This window comes from Myotis yumanensis, unplaced genomic scaffold (genome assembly GCF_028538775.1).
Source record: "Myotis yumanensis isolate MYYU_CA2020_CCGP unplaced genomic scaffold, mMyoYum1.0.hap1 SCAF_15, whole genome shotgun sequence".
NCBI classification, from domain to species: Eukaryota; Metazoa; Chordata; class Mammalia; order Chiroptera; family Vespertilionidae; genus Myotis; species Myotis yumanensis.
In genome coordinates, this window is record NW_027223766.1 from 29,330,710 (window position 1) to 29,350,802 (window position 20,093).

Genomic DNA, 20,093 nt, shown 5'->3' on the forward strand with positions numbered 1-20,093 from the left:
GTTGTAAGTCACCCTCTTCCTGGGTGATTTCATTCATAGGCACAATTATTACTACCCTATACAAGCATTTAAAACCTTTATCTTTAGCCTTAGCCAGTTTGGCACAGTGATTGGGAGGGTCAAGGGTTCGATGTGCATGCAGGAGGCAACCAATGAGTGTGTTTCTCACATGGATGTTTCTTTCTCTCTGTCTCTCCCCATCCCTTCTACTCTTTCTAAAATCAATGGAAAAAATATCCTCCAGTGAGAATTAACAAAAAAAGAAAAATAAAAGGGATTTTCTAGGAATGTGAAAATGTTAAAAATAAAATAAAAGCTTTATCTTCTAGTTCCTGGCCACACCTTTATTCAAATTCCAAGTTCTGAGATAGGGTATGTGGCAGAACAGCTGCAATCAATAAAAGCTACTGGAACTATCAAGAAGTAAGACCACCCCCAGAACACCAATTTATAACCTAAAACCAGAAGTTCAATCCAACGTGGTGACTGATTTCACCTCATGGTAACCCCTAGCCTCATTATACACCCACTTAATATATTAGCATGCTAAATGACACACCCCTCTCAGCCATGATCAGAAATGAAAAGCCCATATAAGGACACAAAATGGCCTGCAGAGCTCCTCTGCGAAACTCTGCCTCTTTCCCAGGCAGATCCTGCATATTCCTTCCCTTTATTGAATACCCTACTCTTGATTAAATGAACCTCAATAAAGGAAGCAAATTCTGCTAAAGGGGGCTACTCTGTCGGTGGAGTGGCCTGTTCTCAGTCTCACTGCTTCACTAATAAACTCACTTTCACTTTAAACTCTATGCTGGCTCATATTTGAATTCTTTCCTGTGAAAAGCCAAGAACCCACAGCGGGTCACAGACCCTCAGGTCCTTGGAGCCCCAGAAAACCTGCATCATCTCTAGATCGAAGTCCAAGGCATGTCCTCACCTGTATATTCCCATGGCCTCTCCATCTCCACATATCAAAACCAGAACTCATTCCATCTCACCCCAATCTGTTCCTATCCTTCCTATACTATGTTGTACATGGCAGGAAATGCCCATACAGGAACCTAGAATTCATCATTGCCTCTTTCCCCTCTCCTAATCCTCATGCCGAATCAAATAGCCACTGTTGCCCATTCTATTTAAAAAATTATTTCTCATACCCAGCCACCTTCATCATTCATTTGGGCTCTTATTGGTCTCCTTTTACTCTTGTTTCCCTTCAATATGTGCCACAAAATAAAATGAGCAACTCTTGCTTTCTCCCTTTTCCCTCCCTTTCTCTCTCTACTCTATTCATGAATGATTTATCATCTGTGCATTTGAAGTTGTTTGTCTGAACATTGGGTTTTGTAACACTGAGGAAAATATTTTTAATGTGTTTAATTACACATTTAATGCATGAATATGCTCAGTGTTAAAACTTATACATTAAAGATAAATCAAAAATCTCTTTTGATGTCCTCTTCCACTCCCCTTCTTAGAGGTAAACTTTATTACAATTCATTCATTCAATTGTTCAGCAAACATATATATGGAGATCCATTATATGCTGGGTGCTCTGCTTAATGATGACCTAAATCATATCTTAGTAAACTTTATAGCTTTACAGTTTTAGAAACAATAAAAACATATCAGCACAATTTACAATAGCTAAGATTTGGAAACAGCCCAAGTGCCCATCAGCAGATGAGTGGATAAAAAAGCTGTGGTACATTTACACAATGGAATACTATGTGGCGGTAAAAAAAGAATGAACTCTTACCATTTGCAATAGCATGGATGGACCTGGAGAATATTGTGCTAAGTGAAATAAGCCAGTCAGAGAAAGATAAGTATCACATCTCACTCATATGTGGAAACAAATGAACAAAATAAATGGATGAACAAAATAGATACAGAGACATAGAACCATGGAACAGACTGAGGAATTTCAGAGGGAAGGTGGGGATGAGGGTGCTGTGGGGGTTTGGGGATGTGGAGGAGAGATTAATCGAGGAACTTATATGCATACTAGAGGCCTGGTGCACGACATTTGTGCACTGGAGGGGGGGTCCCTCAGCTCGCCTGCACCCTCTCGCAGTCCAGGACTCCTCGGGGGATGTCCACCTGCTGGTTTAGCCTAAGCCGGCAGGCGGACATTCCCCGAGGGGTCCTTAGCACTGCCGCCCCTGCACTTGCCAGCCATGAGCCCAGATCTGCTCCCTGGTGGTCAGTGTGCGCCATAGCAACCGGTCATTCCCCCATTTGATCTATTTGGTTATTAGCTTTTTATTATATAGGATGATGAGCTCTTCTCTTAAAAGTTTGTATTCAGGTTACTGTAAGATCTTGCCTTAGAGAACACATAGTGGGAGGTTTACACATCTTACAGGGGTGAGTTTGCCTGTCTACTGCAGGAGAATGCAGGGCCTTTTGACCCCCAGAAATGTTGGCTTCCTCTTGACACTGGTCCCAGCTTGCCATCCAGCACAGACTAGGTACTCAACCAACGGATGGTGTCTCCTAGATATGATATGAAGGTCCCCAGATCCAAATAAATTCTACCAGGGCCTAGCTCCTGGTCCACAGTGTTTGCACCAAACCAGGCAGGATGGTTTTTAGAGCCATAGCCTGGGCTGGAAGCAGACTTTGCCACCTCTTGGCTGTACAACCACAGGCAAAGAGCTTGCTCCCTCATTTGCAAAACGGGTTGACCAAGGGCCTACTTTACAGGACTGTGGTTCATGAAATTATGCATGCAAAGTGCTATTTCAAGGCCCACCACTAGCAGAAGATGAGACTATTTTGCAGGCAAGGAAACGGGTTAGGTTGTCGGGAAATAAGGGGGGCATCGGAAGGGGTGGGTAAAGGTTCCGCATGGCATGCCGTGGGGTCGCAGCTCTGCGGCCAAAGCTTCCACCGAGACGACCCCGGAAAAAAAAAAAAGAAAGTGTTTCTTTGCAACATCCCTGGCTCCGCCAGCAGAGACCTGGCAGCAGCCGGGCTCGCGCACGCAGCGGCTTTTGGACCTCCCCGGGGACGCGCCCGCAACGCGCTCCGCCCCGGAAACACGCCCCCAGCCGCTTTGGCGCGCTTTAGAAACAGCTTGGTTCCGTGTAAATTCCCGAGTCGCGGCAGCTGGGGAGATTTAGTTCTAGTTTCTAAGCCTGCTGCCCCCCAACCCCGCGCAGCAATGAGGAGGACCCGAGACGAGGTGGACGCGACGCTGCAGATCGCCAAGCTGAACCCCGCGGAGCTGCTGCCCGCCGTGCAGTGCCTGGGCTTCGGCCCGGGGGCCAGCGCGGCCGCCGCCGGCGACTTCTGCCTCCTGGAGCTGGAGCCCGCGCTGTGCCAGCAGCTGGAGGCGGGGGCCAGGTGAGCCGGGCGCCGCGCCTCCTTCTGATTTTCTCTGATGGGGATCTTGGCCAGGGAGGTGCATGTATTTGCAGGGGTGAGGGGGGGGGGGCGGGGCTCACAGCAGATTGGTGGCGGGATCCCCAGCTCGCTGTCTTTTCCCTAGGGTTTCACGCCACTGCTAGGCCGTGCAGTGAGCTGGCTGGTGTGACCCAGAGGACTGCTCCAGCTGGTCTTGCCGACCTGTGTCAGCGGAAACAGCTCAGGAAACATGTAGAACCTCAGTGAGGTTTTGACTATTAACAGTGATGCCAGGGACTACAGAGAACCTTTGGACATTCTACCTTGAAATCTAATGGTAATAGCTAATGTCTATAGAGTTCTTCCTCCCTTCTACTTATGTATATTTTATTCAGACAATAGGTGGGACTGTAGGGGATACCTTTAAAGCCATTTTACAGACTTGGTAATTTAGAAGTTCCCTCAGAAAAACACAGTCTTGCTTGGGGTCACTCAGTGAGGATCTGAAGCCGTTTCTAAATGTAGGTCAGCTACCCATTTGCTGCAAGACCATGGATTAAAAAACAAACAGCCCGGCTGGTGTCGCTCAGTGGTTGAGCATCTACCATGAACCGGGAGGTCAGGTCAGGGCAGATGCCTGGGTTTCGGATTCGATCCCCAGTAGGAGGCGTGCAGGAGGCAGCCGATCAATGATTCTCTCATCACTGATGTTTCTCTCTCTCTCTCCCTTTCCCTTCCCCTCTGAAATCAATAAATTTTTTTTTAAAGGAGAAGTCTAGAGAATTATTCTTTCCCTTTAGTTTTTTTTCTTTTTTCTTTTTAATCCTCACCCAAGGATATTTTTCCATTGATTTTAGAAAGAGTGGAAGAGAGAGGGAAAGACAGAGAGAAATATTGATGTGAAAGAGACACAAGGATGTTGCCTCCTTCACCAGCCCTGATCAGGGCCAGGGAGGAGCCTGCAACCAATGTAAATGCCCTTGACCAGAATCGAACCCTGGACCCTTTGGTCTGCAGGCTGATCCACTGAGCCAATCAGCTAGGGCCTTTTTCTTTAGTTTTTTTTAAAAAATCCCTTTTTTCTTTCTTTATCTCTCAATTTTGTGCAGTCCCAACTCCTGCAAGTTAGGATTACAAGCTGTGGCTTGAATCTCTTCTGCATTATAGGTTCCTCCAATACCTGTATTTTATTATATTAGTTTGTTCTCTTGTAGGTTCCTTTAAATTGAATCCTTTAGCTGTCCTCAGTTCTCATGCTTCACCCATCAAGCAGTATTATAGTTAAACTAGAGGCCTGATGCATGAAATTCATGCAAGGGGCTCGGCCCTCGCAGCCCCAGCTTCGTCCAGATGGTCGTCAGGAAGGATGTCCGGATGGTTGTTCAGCTGTCTGGTCTAATTAGCATATTACGGTTTTATTATTATAGATTATTATAGATGGACAGTCTCCAGATGCTGGCCACTAAGTTTCTTTAAGGGACCTGCTGGAGAACTTCACTCATGGGTTTTCATCCCCGCTGAGTTGGCAGGGATTTGAGAAAGGACTTCAGATGTGAGGGCCTTCTCTTTGCCCAGTTATAATTAACCTACCTGGCAAAACCCAGAAAAACAGAAACCTGGAAATGTGGCTTTTAAAATTTGTGTGTGCATGTGAGTGGGGGGGATAGTTCTAAACAAAATATTACAAAGCAGGGCTCGTGCAATCCATATATATAAAAGCCCAGCGACCGGAACGGTGAATGACCAGAATGACCAGAAGGACTGGTGGCTATGACATGCACTGCGGCAGCCAACCAGCCTGATCCAGGCCCCAATCCCCCTCCCCCTCCACGGCCGACCCGGCCCCCAATACCCCGATCAGGGGTGGGGCAGGCTGGCCGGACCCCACCCATGCACAAATTCGTGCACTGGGCCTCTAGTGTAGAAATAAACAGAATAGGTACTTGGGAGTATTAAATGTTATTAGCACCAGGAGGCTATAGAAACCTTTTATTCTTTTCACTTAAACAAAGGCTTAGTTTAAAAATATTTACACAGGCTTCTATTTCAGGTTTTTAAATTCTTTAAAAGAAGTGGATTGTACGCAGGAGGGTTAAATGCTTTACAGACGAGGAACCCTGCTAGAACCAATTCTCTTGTTGCCATTTCAGCATCTTTGTGTTTTGTCTTTCTTTTTCCTCTTCACTTTTATCCTTTCCCTCTCCCTTCTTGTTGCTTTTTTCCACCTGTGACCCTTTGTCAGAGACTTTATTTAGACCAGTTTGTAAACATATCTTCATATTTTGTATTCAGCATCGTAGCCTTCTTTTCACAAGGTCCCAATTTCTTTGTGACATAGCTGATGGTTAGGCCAAGATGTGCCCCTTTGATTGTTAGGAACAAAACAAGAAGGACCACTCTTGGATGGGATCCGGGACCAGCAGCGTGGACATCATCTGGGAGCTTGTTACAAATGCAGAGTTCTAGGTCCCATCCCAGACCTATTCAATCCCCATCTGCTTTTTAGCAGGATTCCCAAAGATACTTCTACATAAGTTTGAGGAGTACTGCTTTCGCATGTTTTAGAAAATTGTTATATCTTGACTGAAGCTTCTGGATGCTTTGTCTTTTGCCCTTCCCTTAGTTTGCACAATGATGCCATATGGAGATATTTGGCCTCCTTTTTTTAAAATTTTATTTATTTATTTATTTATTTATTTTTTTGGCCTCCTTTTTAAAAATATATTTTTATTGATTTCAGAGAGGAAGGGAGAGGGAGAGAGATAGAAACATCAATGATGAGAAAGAATCATTGATCGGCTGCCTCCTGCACGCCTCCTACTCAGGATTGAGCCCACAACCTAGACATGTGCCCTTGACTGGAATCAAACCCAGGACCCTTGAGTCCACAGGCTGCTGCTCTAGCCACTGAGTCAAACCAGCTAGGGCAACATTTGGCCTCTTTGACTTTTTCTTGCCCATATTATTTTTCCCTAGTGAGGCCACCTGCTGCCCTGCTGGCTCTCAATTGGCCCAGTTCTTGCTTTGTGGAGCCCATCATTGTGTGAGGGCTATGAGAGCATCCTGACGAATTTTGAATTCTATCAGCCTAGAGGATTCAGGGAACAGTTTATAATGAAGATGTCCATTTGCATATCAATAAATCACGTATTTTCTTTTTCCATTTTCCTCTAGTATGGTGATTCGTGGTGATAAAGATGAACAGGCTGTGCTGTGCAGTGAAGACAAAACCTATGACTTGAAGATAGCAGATACTTCCAATATGTTGCTTTTAATTCCTGGTTGTAAAACTCCAGACCAGCTGAAGATGGAAGAAACCCGCTGTAACATTATTCACACTGAGGTACTGTATTTTGTCTCCTGATTATATAAGTATGAGAATGACAACACATGTCTAATCTTGCTTTTAATGAAAAACTTTAGATATGTAATGTATAATCACAGGAACTCTGAAAAGTTCTCTAATGATATTTGAAAGCTCTCAGCATTGTTTTGGTTGTCTTGTGAAGTGGTCTTTGTTTGCCAGTTTGTGGACTATGGATGACACCAGTCTTTCTGTTTTAGTCCTTACGCTCCTCTTTTGAAGGCCTTAAATTCAGCAGCAAACATCAGGCTCTGGGCCTTGTCTTGTCAATCATACTTCGAACTAATTCGAGAGCAGAAGCATCCCCTGACCTCCCATTTTAGAATTGGAAGGCACCCGGAGATGGTCCACTTCAGCCTTTTCTCCTTTCATGTGAAACACTTATTGGGCCCCTACTAAGTGTTAGACGCCAGGCAGGTTCTGGCGGTACAGAGAGGAATAACAGTTCTTTATGCATCATTTAGCCTCTGTCAACTGGATTTCCTTGAGTGGTAGGTCTCTCACTGGTTCACCAGTCCAATAAGGAGCTAGCTGCAATTCTAAATAGTATAGCGTTCTTGAATTGAAGTTTTTCTCCCTTACCGTCTGCTTAATTTTGATATCATGAGTAACACAGGACAAAGGTTCCCTCTTCCCTTTAACATTTCTTCATTGTTTGAAGACTGTGCTAATGTCTCTTCTTTATTTTCTGTTGTTCAGTCTAAAAGTATTCATTTTCAGTTGTTCCTATTTTGTTTGTAAAATTGTCACCTTTCTGGTTAATCTGCTCTGGGCATACTCTGGTTTCCAAAGTACACGTGAGATATGGAGCTCAATTGTTGGTTCTCACTGTGTTGGCAGTAGCTTCTGAAATGGGGTTTGAAAAGATTCCTGAAGATGCCTATCCACCTGTTCGAGGTGCTGGATCGGTGCCTTCCCAACAGAAAGCAGAACAACCATTTCCCTTTGCTTCTTGTTGAGGGCAGATGGGTGGGTTGAAATTGTTTGAGATTTTTCTTTTAGAATGAACCCTAAAAAGTTATAATGTATTTATAATTTTTAGATCTTTGGTTTTTCTAATAATTATTGGGAACTAAGAAGATGTAGACCTAAGTTAAAGAAGCTAAAGAGACTTTTAATGGCAAATACCTATGAAGGACCTGACAGTCAAAAAGAAAAGGATTCCAATTGCTCAAAAGTAAGACTATTATTTTCACTTTTTATTTGGAATTTAAAAAATAGAACTATAATTACAGGCACTTACTGGTGACATTTTTACATTTTAAACTTTATATTATGAAAATTTCTGACCTATCCAGAAGCAGAAAGAGTACCGTGTATTCATCACTCAGTTGAACATTTAAAAATATTTTGTCAGTCTTGCTTTTTTCTATCCCCTGCTTCCTCCTACCTTGTTTTCCTTTTTCTGGAGTATTTTAAAGCAAATTCTACATATGGTGACATTTACCTGGCTGAAAGCTCATGTTCCTAACTATGCAAAAATGGTTTTTTACAAGTTAGATTAATTTTTACTTAATTGAAAGTTATAATTAGGGGCTCTTTAGAAAAGACATTATGATAAGTATTGGAATACATTATGAAAAGTATTCTTTCTCTAATGTCAAAATTGACTAATTCTTGGAAATATGGAAAAATATAAACCAAGTAAAAATTTTTTAAGAGTTTTTAATGTAATTCAAAATTATAGAACTCTACTGGTATTCTGAAGACCATATTTGTATTAGAAGTTCTCCTTTTCTCCATTGACTGATTGATTTTTGGGGGGGGGGGGGGGTTACACCTTTATTTAGATATAACTCATATACCAAACAATTCATTCATTTTTAAAGTGTATAAAATTCAATGTTGTTTAGTATATTTACAGTGGTGTGCAATCATCACCCTGATGAAATTGAGAACATTTTCATCAGCCTCAAAAGAAACCCTGTACCCTTCAGCTATTACCTTCCAATCCTACTTTTCCCAATTTCCCTCTTCCACCTCAGCCCTAGGCAACCACTAATCTACTTTCTGTTTCTATTGATTTGCCTCTGCTGGACATTTCACATGAATGGAATTATATCATTTGTGGCCTTCTCTGATTGGCTTCTTGTTTGACTTAGCATGATGTTTTCAAGTTTCATTCATATTATAGCATGTATCAGTAGTTAATTCCTTTTTATTGCTGAATATTACCCTACTTTATAGCTATATCCACATTTTATCCATCCATTCATCAGTTGATGGGCATTTTTAATTGAGATTAACAACACTGCTGTGCTGTGTGCACTCATATACGAGTTTCTGTTGCACTTATATTTTCTAAACATTTTTTAAAAAAAATAATCCATCAGGGGCCATGCTTAGAGGAAGTGGGGCAGGGGGCGGGGGCAGCAAACAGAGAGACATGGATCGGTTGCCTTCCCTAGGCTCCCTGGCTGGGGATGGAACCCGAAACCTAGGTATGTGCCTTGAATGGAAATCAAACTGGCAACATTTAGATGCACAGGAGAATGCTCAATCAACTGAGCCACTGTTTTCATTTCTCTTGGGTATATATCTAAGAGTAGAATTAATGGGTCATGTGCTTATTCTGCATAATCTTTCGAAGAACTGCCAGACAGTGGCTGCACCATTTTACATTCCCATCATATGAGGGTTCCAATTCCTTCAGATCTTTGACAAAACTTGTTTTTTTTCTGTCTTTTTAATATCCATGCTAGTGGGTTTGAAATGGTATCATTGTGGTTTTGATGTGCATTCCCCTAATGACTAATGATTTTGAGCATTTTTTTCATGTGCTTATTGACTATTTTTGGAGAATGTCTATTTAAGAACTCCTTTGTCCAATTTTTAATCCGGTTATTTGTCTTTTTGTTACTGAATTGTAGGAGTGTTCTTTATACAGTCCAAATACAAGTTCCTACCAGATAGATGATATGCAAATATTTTCCCCTATTCTGTGGGTTGTCCTTTCACTTTCTTGATTTTTTTTAAGAATTGTAAATATACATAACATAACATTTACCATTTTAATCTTATGTGGATAGTTCTGTGGAATTATATATTCACCTTATTTTGTGACCATCACCACCATCCATCTACAGAAATTTTTTATCTTCCCCAAGCTGAAATTCTATACCTATTAAACACTAAATCCCTAGATTCCCCTGCCTCCCAGACTCTAGTGACCAACATTTTACTTACTGTTTCAATGACTTTGATTACTCTAACTATCCCATGTAAGTGGAATCATGCAATAGTTGTCCTTTTGTGTTGGTGATGTTTTGAAGAACAGAGTATAAAAGTTTTTCATTTTGATGAAGTCCAATTTATCTATTTTTCCTTTTGTTGCTCATGTTTTGGTGTCATATCTAAAACACCATTATTAAATCCAACATCACTTATGCTTTCTTCTAAGATATCTACTGATTTTGTGTAGTAATCATTACACATTAACAAAATAAATTGAGCTAGTGTTTAAATATTGCCTTAATCTACTTTATATATTTATTCTCCCAAATTCAAGAATCTTAAAAAATATTATTCAAAGGTCTTAAAATGTTGTTTGTTCGTTTTCTCTTGTTTCAGTATACAACTGAAGATTTGCTTGATCAAATTCAGGCAAGTGAGGAAGAAATAATGGCCCAATTACAAGTTCTAAATGCCTGTGAGATTGGAGGTAGCATTACTTGTCATTGTTATTAATAATGATGGAATTGAGCATCATATAAGAGAAAAAGAGAAACAAGTTTTTGGACATCTTCGCCCTATTATATTTTGTTTATTCTTTTGGGGGCTCACAGATGATGATATTTGTATTTTGGGGAATGGGTAGAGAATACACGTGATCTTCTTTACATGAAGAGGTCAGTCCATGACCAGTACTTTACCTTTTTCTTTGGATTAAGTGGTAGTAGAAGAACCATGTTAGCTTGAGAAAGGTCTTAGGTATAAGGTAGTCTAATCCCTTCCGTGTTTTTAGTAGGTGAAGAAACTAAGGCCTATTTTTAAGGGAAACTGACTTGTCCAGGGCTACATATTGAGTTAGTGATAAGGCATAGAACCCAGATGAACTTGAACTTGAATTCCTGGTTCTGAATTAATTTAATAAACTCATTGTATTTACAAATTGCTTGGAAGATAAGACCGTGTTTCTTCTTGTGGTAACATGTAACATGCTTTTGAATATAAATGATTTATATAGTAAACTTATGTAAAAGATAGAATAGTGTGTGTTGGTCTCAGGGGTTGAGGAAGAAGCCCAGTAGTATCTTCTTTAAGTGTTTTGACTGGTTTCTGGTCTGCAGTTGGAGTTTTTTCCCCCAGCATCTGGGCCTGCAGTAAGAGTAGGCGTTTATGTGCATTTGTCAGCCCTTTTAAGCTAGCCCAGAGAAGCAGCTTAACTCAGCACCCATGTGTGAAGAAGGAGGAAATCGGCATGGGTTGATGGATTTGCTATTCAATTTGCTCACAATCTTTCAAGCAAGATTAACTTTTGTGAAACCTTAACCTGACTGTGTGGCAAATTCTGCTGAGTAAAGCAACTGCGCATGACTTTAGAACTAGAAACGCTTAGCTCACTTGGTCCTAAGCATAGGAAATGCTTTCTTTCTCAGTGTTACATCACAATTCCATTTTTAATGTTGCCTTTATGTTTCAGAATAAGAATAGCAACATTCTCCTTTGCAAGTGGTGGATGTGTACTTGATTTGTTTCTCCATGGGTGATGGTAGTGCCTTCGATTATAAGATGGCTTTTCATTTTTCACGGGACTAGGGGAAGGTATCTTGATGCCCAGCCTTTATTTTGCCACTGGTCCACATCGTAAATCTGAGTCTGTTTTCTCTTGAATGAACTAGACTTCCTTTTGAGCATGAGAACCCCTTTGCAGGCTAGCTGAGGTGAGAGTGATGACCATGGCAGTGCCCCCAGCGGAGGTTATGGTATGGGATAGTGAACCCATGGCCTTCACCTCATTAGTATGGCATTCTAATGAAATGACTGTACCAGCCACGTCCATTTAGAACAACAAGATTATTGTGAGATATTGATTTTAATATTAAAGCACTTGAAAAAAAATCAGTGTTAATCATATTTGAACTACTCTTTAAAAACCACAGTTTGTAATGGGAGAAAAGCATAAAACGAAGTATTGTTTATTAGGAAAGTGAAGACTTTTTTTTTTGAAAGTAAAGACTTTTAGTGTCTCTTTTTTTGTGTGAGGTGGGCAAGAGCATGCTGCTACTTTATCAGTGTATTAGCCAATTAATTTGCTTAATATGTTCTTTGATAAATATAACTTTGAATTTGTAGGTTATTGGAGGATTCTTGAATTTGATTATGAAATGAAACTTCTGAATCATGTAACTCAGCTTGTGGATTCTGAATCATGGTCTTTTACTAAAGTTCCGTTGAATATATGCCTTCAGGAACTTGGACCATTAGAGCCAGAGTAAGTATTTTAATCCCTGCCACACCAGATTTCCTTAAAGCGAAGGAAATTATTTTCCAGGGTGGAACTAAACCCAGGGCATAGACTACTTATATTTTGATAGTTTATAGAAATTTAAAAATTATACAACCAAGAAGGGCTTGGAATTTTGATTACTGGGGTGAATAAATGTGCATTATGTTATTTTTGCATTAAAAATACAAATAAATAATTATGCTTGACTATTTTATAATAGAAGTGTGCTCATATAATTCATGTAAAAATAGTTAGCATGGGATCTGGTACATAGTAGCTTTCTAGAATATATTAGTTAGTTCCTAATGTAAAGTTTTACTTGGCAGCTAAAATCACTTACTATTTCAAATCACAAATGTATATCTTAGTTTCTAGTTAACAGTGGTATATAAAATATAATGTATAAAAATGTGATAACTTTTCAAATGAGTGTTTTAAATTTTTCAGAGAAATGATTGAACACTGTCTTAAGTGTTATGGAAGAAGATATACAGAGGAAGGTAAGATTTGGAAAGTATTTTAATGGGTATAAAATCTTGTATGTTAAAATTGGTATGCTTTTCTGAGGTGTGTTTCTGTCCAAAATAAGGACTCCATGGGTCATGGGAGGTGAGTTGTATAGAATTCCTTCTGGGGATTTCATGGAGGAAAAAGAAACAATAGGAGTGTATCACATGGTGAAGATAATATGAAAGCATTGGATGCCTTTTCTTTAGGTGTAGTTCTTTATTTTCCCCAGGTGAAATTTATTTTGACTTGAGCGCTGATAAAATCTGCAGAGCAACAGCACAAATGCTACTTCAGAATGCAGTGAAGTTCAACCTCGCCGAGTTTCAGGAAGTGTGGCAGCAGAGTGTCCCTGAAGGAATGATAACCAGGCTTGAGCAGCTTAAGGTGAGGTAGCGATGATGATGGCTACCGTGACAACAGATCATCATTAGTTACTAGGTGAAATGAAATTTATGTTGGAACTGAATCTGGAAACAATTTATTTTCCTGGCTACCCGTTAAGTGTATACTATACTCTCAATCTATCACAAAATCCTCTAAAAAAAAAACCACCCCAAACCCAACACTTTATTGAACTATAATTTACATATCACAAAATTTGTCTCTTTAAAAGGGGTTTTTAGCAAATTTAGTGAGTTACACAGCCATCACCACAATCTAGTTTTAGAATATTATCACCTCGATGAAATCCCTCAGGCCCATATATAGTTAATCCTGATTCCCACTCTATTGGTTTTTCTCAATTTCCACCAGCACCATCTTAACACTTGGAGTGGGGGAAACGAGTTAAGTCGGCTCGCGTGAATTGCGCGTACTCCGAGGGAGCCGTCTTAACTCGGTTCATAGATTTGCGGTGGAGTGCTGGAAACGTGTAAACTCGGGCCGATTGTAACTGCGTATTACCAAATATTTGTTTGTTTGCCGTTCACAAAGATACCTACCTGCATATGCGAACCGTTTCATACCCATTGGGGTAATAGGTATCATAAAAATCCCTGATTTTGCGCGGGAAACCTAAATAATTGCCCGCGCCAGCTTATATTTTGGCGGGAAATTCACCCCACACCGGAGTGTTAACTCAAACTATCATATTCATTTGGCTATAACAGTAATATTCCTAACCAGGCCTTCCATACTTTTGATTTTGCCCTGCTCCAGTCCATTCTCCATGGTGCTACCGGAATGATCTTTAAAAAATGCCAGTCAGATTAGATGAATGTCTTGCTTAAATCACTTTAATGGTTGCCCAATGCACTTGAGATATAAAATCCAGAATTCATATTTTGGCCTACAAGGCCCTCCATAATCTCCCCTTCATAATTTCTGTCCTACTCAATGCATACCTAGTGTTCTTTCAAATTTTCAAGATCATCAAGCTGGCTTCTAGCTTAGGGCCTTCACTCAAGGCTTTTTGTTCCAGAATGATCTCCCTAATTTCATCTGGCCACCTCCTACTCATCTTTGAGTAACTTCATCAAAGAGGCCTTCCTTCACTCTAAAAAAATGCCTCTCTTTTACTTTTCCATAACACCCTGTATTTTTCCTTCATGGCACTTATCACTTTGTTTTAAAAGTGTTAATTATGTGGCCAAAGCCGGTTTGGCTCAGTGGATAGAGCGTCGGCCTGCGGACTGAAGGGTCCCAGGTTCGATTCCGGTCAAGGGCATGTACCTGGGTTGCGGGCACATCCCCAGTGGGAGATGTGCAGGAGGCAGCTGGTCGATGTTTCTCTCTCATCGATGTTTCTAACTCTCTATCTCTCTCCCTTCCTCTCTGTATAAAATCAATAAAATATATTTAAAAAAAAAAAAAAAAAAAAAAAAAATTTTTAAAAAAAAAAAAAAAAAAAAAAAAAAAAAAAAAAAAAAAAAGTGTTAATTATGTGGTTGCCCACCTCCACTTTGATAGAATTTTGTTCACTGTTGCTTGCCAATATATAGCATCCTGCTTGGCATGTAGTGTATACTCAGTAAGTATTTGTAAAATAAGAGAAAGAATTTGCTCAATATTTGCAGAGTTCCTTTTAAGTCTAGTCACTGTGCTAGATCCTGAGGTGCCATCAACATCCTAAACTATCTAGAAAGTATTTGGGCCCATTCAGTGTATTAGCAAGGAGAGTAATCTGATGAGTTTTGCCTTTTGGAAAGAACACTATGACGGTAATGAGGATGGATGCATAGATGGATGCATGCATGGATGGATGGATGGATGGATGGATGAAGGTTGGCTACATGATGAAAAGGAGAACTGTCCAGGCTCGCAACACTTAAATATCCCTAACTAAGACAGTACTGGCTAAGAAACAAGTGATACAGAATGGATAGAGAAATGTTCAGGCCTTAAAACCTATAGGATAGTGACCACTTAGGTGTGGGGTTTGAATAATGGAATCTAAGGTGATGCCTTAGTTTCTTGGCTTCCTAGGAGAGTGAGACAAGAGCAGGTTTAGGTGACAAATACTGTGAGTTCATATATAGGTTTGTTTATACAGATCAGGTGCTCAGTCGAAGAGACATTTGAATTGCAGATACAAATCTTACAGGTATTAGCAAGTAATCAGTCGTCGAAATCATGGTTTAGTTGAGGTTATACAGGACTGACAGTGAGATGAGTAGAGGGGCAGGATAGAGGCCCAAGGAACTGTGACATCAAGTTAGGAGGGAAATAATGAGATGGTGATGTCAGAGATAATGATTCAAAGAGGAAGGAATAATCAACATTAACAAAGAAAGCAGCTAATGTGATGAATCCAAGGGCCTAGTGGCAATGACAGGTTACTGGTGACCTTGAACTAGAGCTGTCTTTATAAATTGGTGTGGTAGAAGCCAGATTGCAGAGGAAAAAGGAGAAGTCAAAGAAGTCAAAGTTTAAAGAAGCATTTCTATGAAAAAAAAAAAATTATTAGGTCTCAGTAGCTTGTGTATCATGTAGCTGACATTTTAAATGCCCTGGACTAAGCTAAACCTAAACATAAAAGAATAAGCCGTATTTAAACATTAGACCATTACTTTACTCTTTTTCTCATTTCTTAATAGGGTTTGGCCTTGGTGGATAGACAGTCAAGACCAGAAATCATATTTTTGCTAAAAGTAGATGATTTACCTGAAGATAATCAGGAACGTTTTAATAGTCTATTCTCTCTAAGGGAGAAATGGACAGAAGAAGATATTGCTCCATATATTCAGTAAGTACTTTATTAAATTAAATATGAATTTTGAGGGCTGTTCTTTTAATAAAGAGTGGCATAGTGTTTTGGATTTTTATTAGAACACTTTTATTTTTGAGTATTTCCCAAGGACACTGCTTCCTTTGAAATTTTCTCAAGTGGAGGCTGTCTTCTATATTATCCTCCATAACCACTGACCCTGAAGTGTTATCTTTCTTCCTTACTAATTCTTCTTTTATTTATATATATATATATATATATATATGTATATATATATATATATATACACACACACACACACACACACATATATATATATATATTAATATATTTTTATTGATTTCAGAGAAGAAGGGAGAGGGAGAGAGAGATAGAAACATCAATGATGAAAGAGAATCATTGATTGGCTGCCTCCTGTATGCCCCCTACTGTGGAGTCCACAACCTGGGCATGTGCCCTGACCAGGAATTGAACCCTGACCTCCTGGTTCATAGGTTGATGTTCAACCACTGAGCCACACCAGCAGGGCGCTTACTACTTCTTCTAAAATCACTTTTCTGCCCTCCTCCCTGAAAAACTGCGGCTCTTAGAGGGACAGTCAGACTATGTACTCCTCTCTGATTGACACCTGTTACCTTTCCTGCTGCCTTGCTTTAATATCTTGTAGAAACCAGATTGCAGAAGAACAAGTTAGCCCAGAAGCCACTAACACTTCCCCCTCTTCGCTGTGTCTCACCTCTCAGGTCCTCTCTCTTTTTACCCAGATTGGATTCCCTGGTCAATTTCTCCAACTATTACTGTATACCCTCCACTCCTTTGGTCCCCTCTCTCTGTCTTCTCATATCTCCTAGGCAAAAATACACAAAGATTAAACCCAGCTTTCTGCTTGCTCTGTGCCTTCACCCAGGCAGCTAAAATTTCCTGGAGAGAAATACACACTGGGGCCTGGCAAGTGGTACTTACATCAAGCTGCCTAATTAACATTTCCACTTGAATATCTAATAGGAATTTCAAACCTAACATGCTCATAAGAGAACTACTGATACCCCCTTGTCCTAATCCCATCTTCCTCGTCTCAGTTAATAGCACTACCATTAGTCCCGGTTACTCAAGCAAAAAGTCTAGGGATCAACTTTGTCTTTTTCTTCTTTCACCCCTTGGTTCATACTATGAGCAAATCCTGATGGATCATCTTGTACGTGACTCTGAATTGGTCTCCCTACTTCTGTTTTGCCCCCTTACCTTCTCCCTGTTTTTCACTTTTTGTGAATATACTGTATAGTATAATGAACGCTCCATGAACTCACCACCTAGTTTCCATAATCATCACTCATTGCCTCCATTATTTAAAACTTAGATGGATTATGCTTTTTCATTAATTAAAACTCTCTTAGTGGCTTCCCATAATGCTTAGAATTAAATCACAGCTCCTTTCCATGGTTTTCAAGGCCCTACATGATTTAACCCTTGCTCTCTTCTCATGTCCTCCCATTCTTCCCTTTCCTCATTATGTTCCAGATACAATAGTCTCTTTTTCGGGGTACAGAAGAGGAAGCTAAAGTTCAGGGAGGGCAGGCAACCTTGACAAGCTCACACAGGTAGTCTAGTATCCAGATTCTCTGCGTCTAGACCCCACTGTAGCATATTGCGTGCTTGTATTTCTACTTTGGAGGTTGTGTGATAAAATGGAAAGCAAAAACAAAAACTTGCCCTAGCTGGTTTGGCTCAATGGATAGAGCGTCGGCCTGCGGACTGAAGGGTCCCAGGTTCGATTCCGGCCAAGGACACATGCCTGGGTTGCGGGCTTGATCCCCAGGAGGGGGCATGCAGGAGGCAACCAATCAATGATTCTCTCTCATCATTGATGTTTCTATCTCTCTCTCCCTCTCTCCCTTCCTCTCTAAAATCAATAAAATACATTAAAACAAACAAACAAACAAACAAAAACTTGGAAGTCATATAGAGCTGGCTGCAAAATGTGGATTGTTCTTTACTTCCTGAACCTCAGTTTCCCCATATCTAGTATGGGGTTAAATAATACATTACTTATACTATTCTTGTAAAGTTTGAAGATAATACATTCAATGCACCTAGTCAATTAAGGCTTAGTAACTGATCCCTACCTGTCTCTCCTACACACACATACCCTATGAGATTTAGGAGAGAAAGATATAAATAAATAGTACTGTGAATATTATGTTATGTCCCCTAAAATATTTATGCTATTCATTTATTTATTTATTTTTTGTTCCTACAGAGATTTGTGTGGAGAGAAGCAAACCATAGGTGCATTACTCACTAAATATTCTCGATCTTCGATGCAAAATGGTGTTAAAGTTTATAACTCAAGAAGACCCATTTCTTAAAAGAACAACTGTCTTTTCTTTGCAACTAAAGTTCCTTTATAAAGTTGCTGGTTATTATAAGAAAAATATGCTTTTATGCATTTGTATTTCAGACTTTTAAAAACCTTGTACTACGGAGGCATTTTTCTTTTCATCTTAAGCATTTTGAAACTACTGCTCTTCTTTTTTCTTAAATGTAATAGGATATTCCTGTCTTTCAAGTTATGTTTGTATTAGGTACACAGTATAAACAAGGACAGAAGAAAGTGTTATGTTTAGTATATCTTATGTTTAGTATATCTCTATAGTTCATTTGGTTTTATTTATTGAAAATTTTTTGCTTTTTAAATATTTAATATTGTATTTCTTTCATTAGGATTTGACATTGTAATCATTAATAAATTTACAAGTTTTTAGAGAACTAAATAGCCAAGAGAATTATTTATGCACTTAAATGCCACTTCTCAAGCAAGTGGGTTCCCATCTAGTTTCAACCTCCCACCAAAACAGGAAGTCACTACATGCTATCAGTTATCTACATTACTCATTTTCATTGATGAAATTGACTTGATAATTGCTCCTCCATTTGTCTGGCTGAAATGGGATGAAATGGCTTTGATCCTCAATTTGATGTGAAGGATAATAATAGAGCAGTTTATAATCCTATAGTAGGCAGGTAGACAGAAATGAGCAGAGCAAGGACGATAGGCCAGGGACAGATCACCCAGATTCCTAGCAATGGACAGTTGTAGGGTAGGAACTTGTCCCCAGGGTGATTTTTCCTCCCCTAGCATATCGCTGGTCATGTAGTTTAGACCCCCTAACCTTTCCTCCCTGGAGATAACATCTAGGCCTCAGTTGTATTTCAACTCCAGGCCCAGAAAAGCAGCAAAACTAGACAATAGAGGCCACCTCAGGACCAGTTGCATTGAATAATGACCCCCTGCCCTGGCTTAGACCAATCATTGGAGACCCCTACCCAGAAAGGACACACCTGGGAAACTGCTGAATATTCTATTGAGATCTTCCTTGGGGCCTCCACCCTTAAAGTCCTCAGGACAGAGGACCCAGCTCCCTCTCCCCTCCTGGAGAATGGGCATCTTCCCTTTCCCCATCCCCTCTGGTGCATCACCTTTACCTTCCACACTTCTAAGCTCCAAGGGCCCATCCTTTGCTTCTATAACTTGTTTCCTAAGTCCATTTCAATTACTTCTACCTCTGTGATTTTCTAAATAAATGTTCTCTTATAGTTTGAGTCTTGACTCTGAATTCTTTCCTAGCCAGAACTCAAGTCTGGAGGTTGCTGAACCCAGGTCTGGTCTGACCCCATTGGTGGGGTGGGCAAACTTTTTGACTCGAGGGCCACAATGGGTTCTTAAACTGGACCGGAGGGCCGGAACAAAAGCATGGATGAAGTGTTCGTGTGAACTAATATAAATTCAAAGTAAACATCATTACATAAAAGGGTACGGTCTTTTTTTTTTTTTTTAGTTTTATTCATTTCAAACGGGCCAGATCCGGCCCGCGGGCCGTAGTTTGCCCACGGCTGATAGTGTCTTCTCACCTCTCCCAGCAATCCTATAACGGAGAAACTGACACAGGCAATACTCACTAGACAACTACAATATCTAGTTGGTTTTGGAATGCTTGATAAATTTTTTTTATAGCTTTACTTTCCTAATTTGCTTTCGTTTAGACCCGTGGTCGGTAAACTGCGGCTCGCGAACCACATGCGGCTCTTTGGCCCCTTGAGTGTGGCTCTTCCTAAGCCTTACGAGTACCCTAATTAAGTTAGTAACAATGTACCTACCTATATAGTTTAAGTTTAAAAAATTTGGCTCTCAAAAGAAATTTCAATTGTTGTACTGTTGATATTTGGCTCTGTTGACTAATGAGTTTGCCGAC

The 20,093-nt window shown here is 40.1% G+C and overlaps 1 protein-coding gene across 1 annotated transcript; it reads left to right on the top strand.

Annotated features, from left to right (window-relative positions):
* The first annotated feature begins 3,089 nt into the window (after positions 1-3,089).
* DSCC1 (DNA replication and sister chromatid cohesion 1) lies at positions 3,090-18,392 on the top strand. The gene is made up of 9 exons (XM_070392013.1): positions 3,090-3,354; positions 6,529-6,697; positions 7,761-7,895; positions 10,289-10,379; positions 12,014-12,152; positions 12,615-12,667; positions 12,907-13,061; positions 15,713-15,861; positions 18,101-18,392. The coding sequence occupies exons 1-9, from the start codon at positions 3,173-3,175 to the stop codon at positions 18,207-18,209; spliced, it is 1,182 nt and encodes a 393-aa protein (XP_070248114.1). The 5' UTR covers positions 3,090-3,172; the 3' UTR covers positions 18,210-18,392.
* The last annotated feature ends 1,701 nt before the right edge of the window (positions 18,393-20,093 follow it).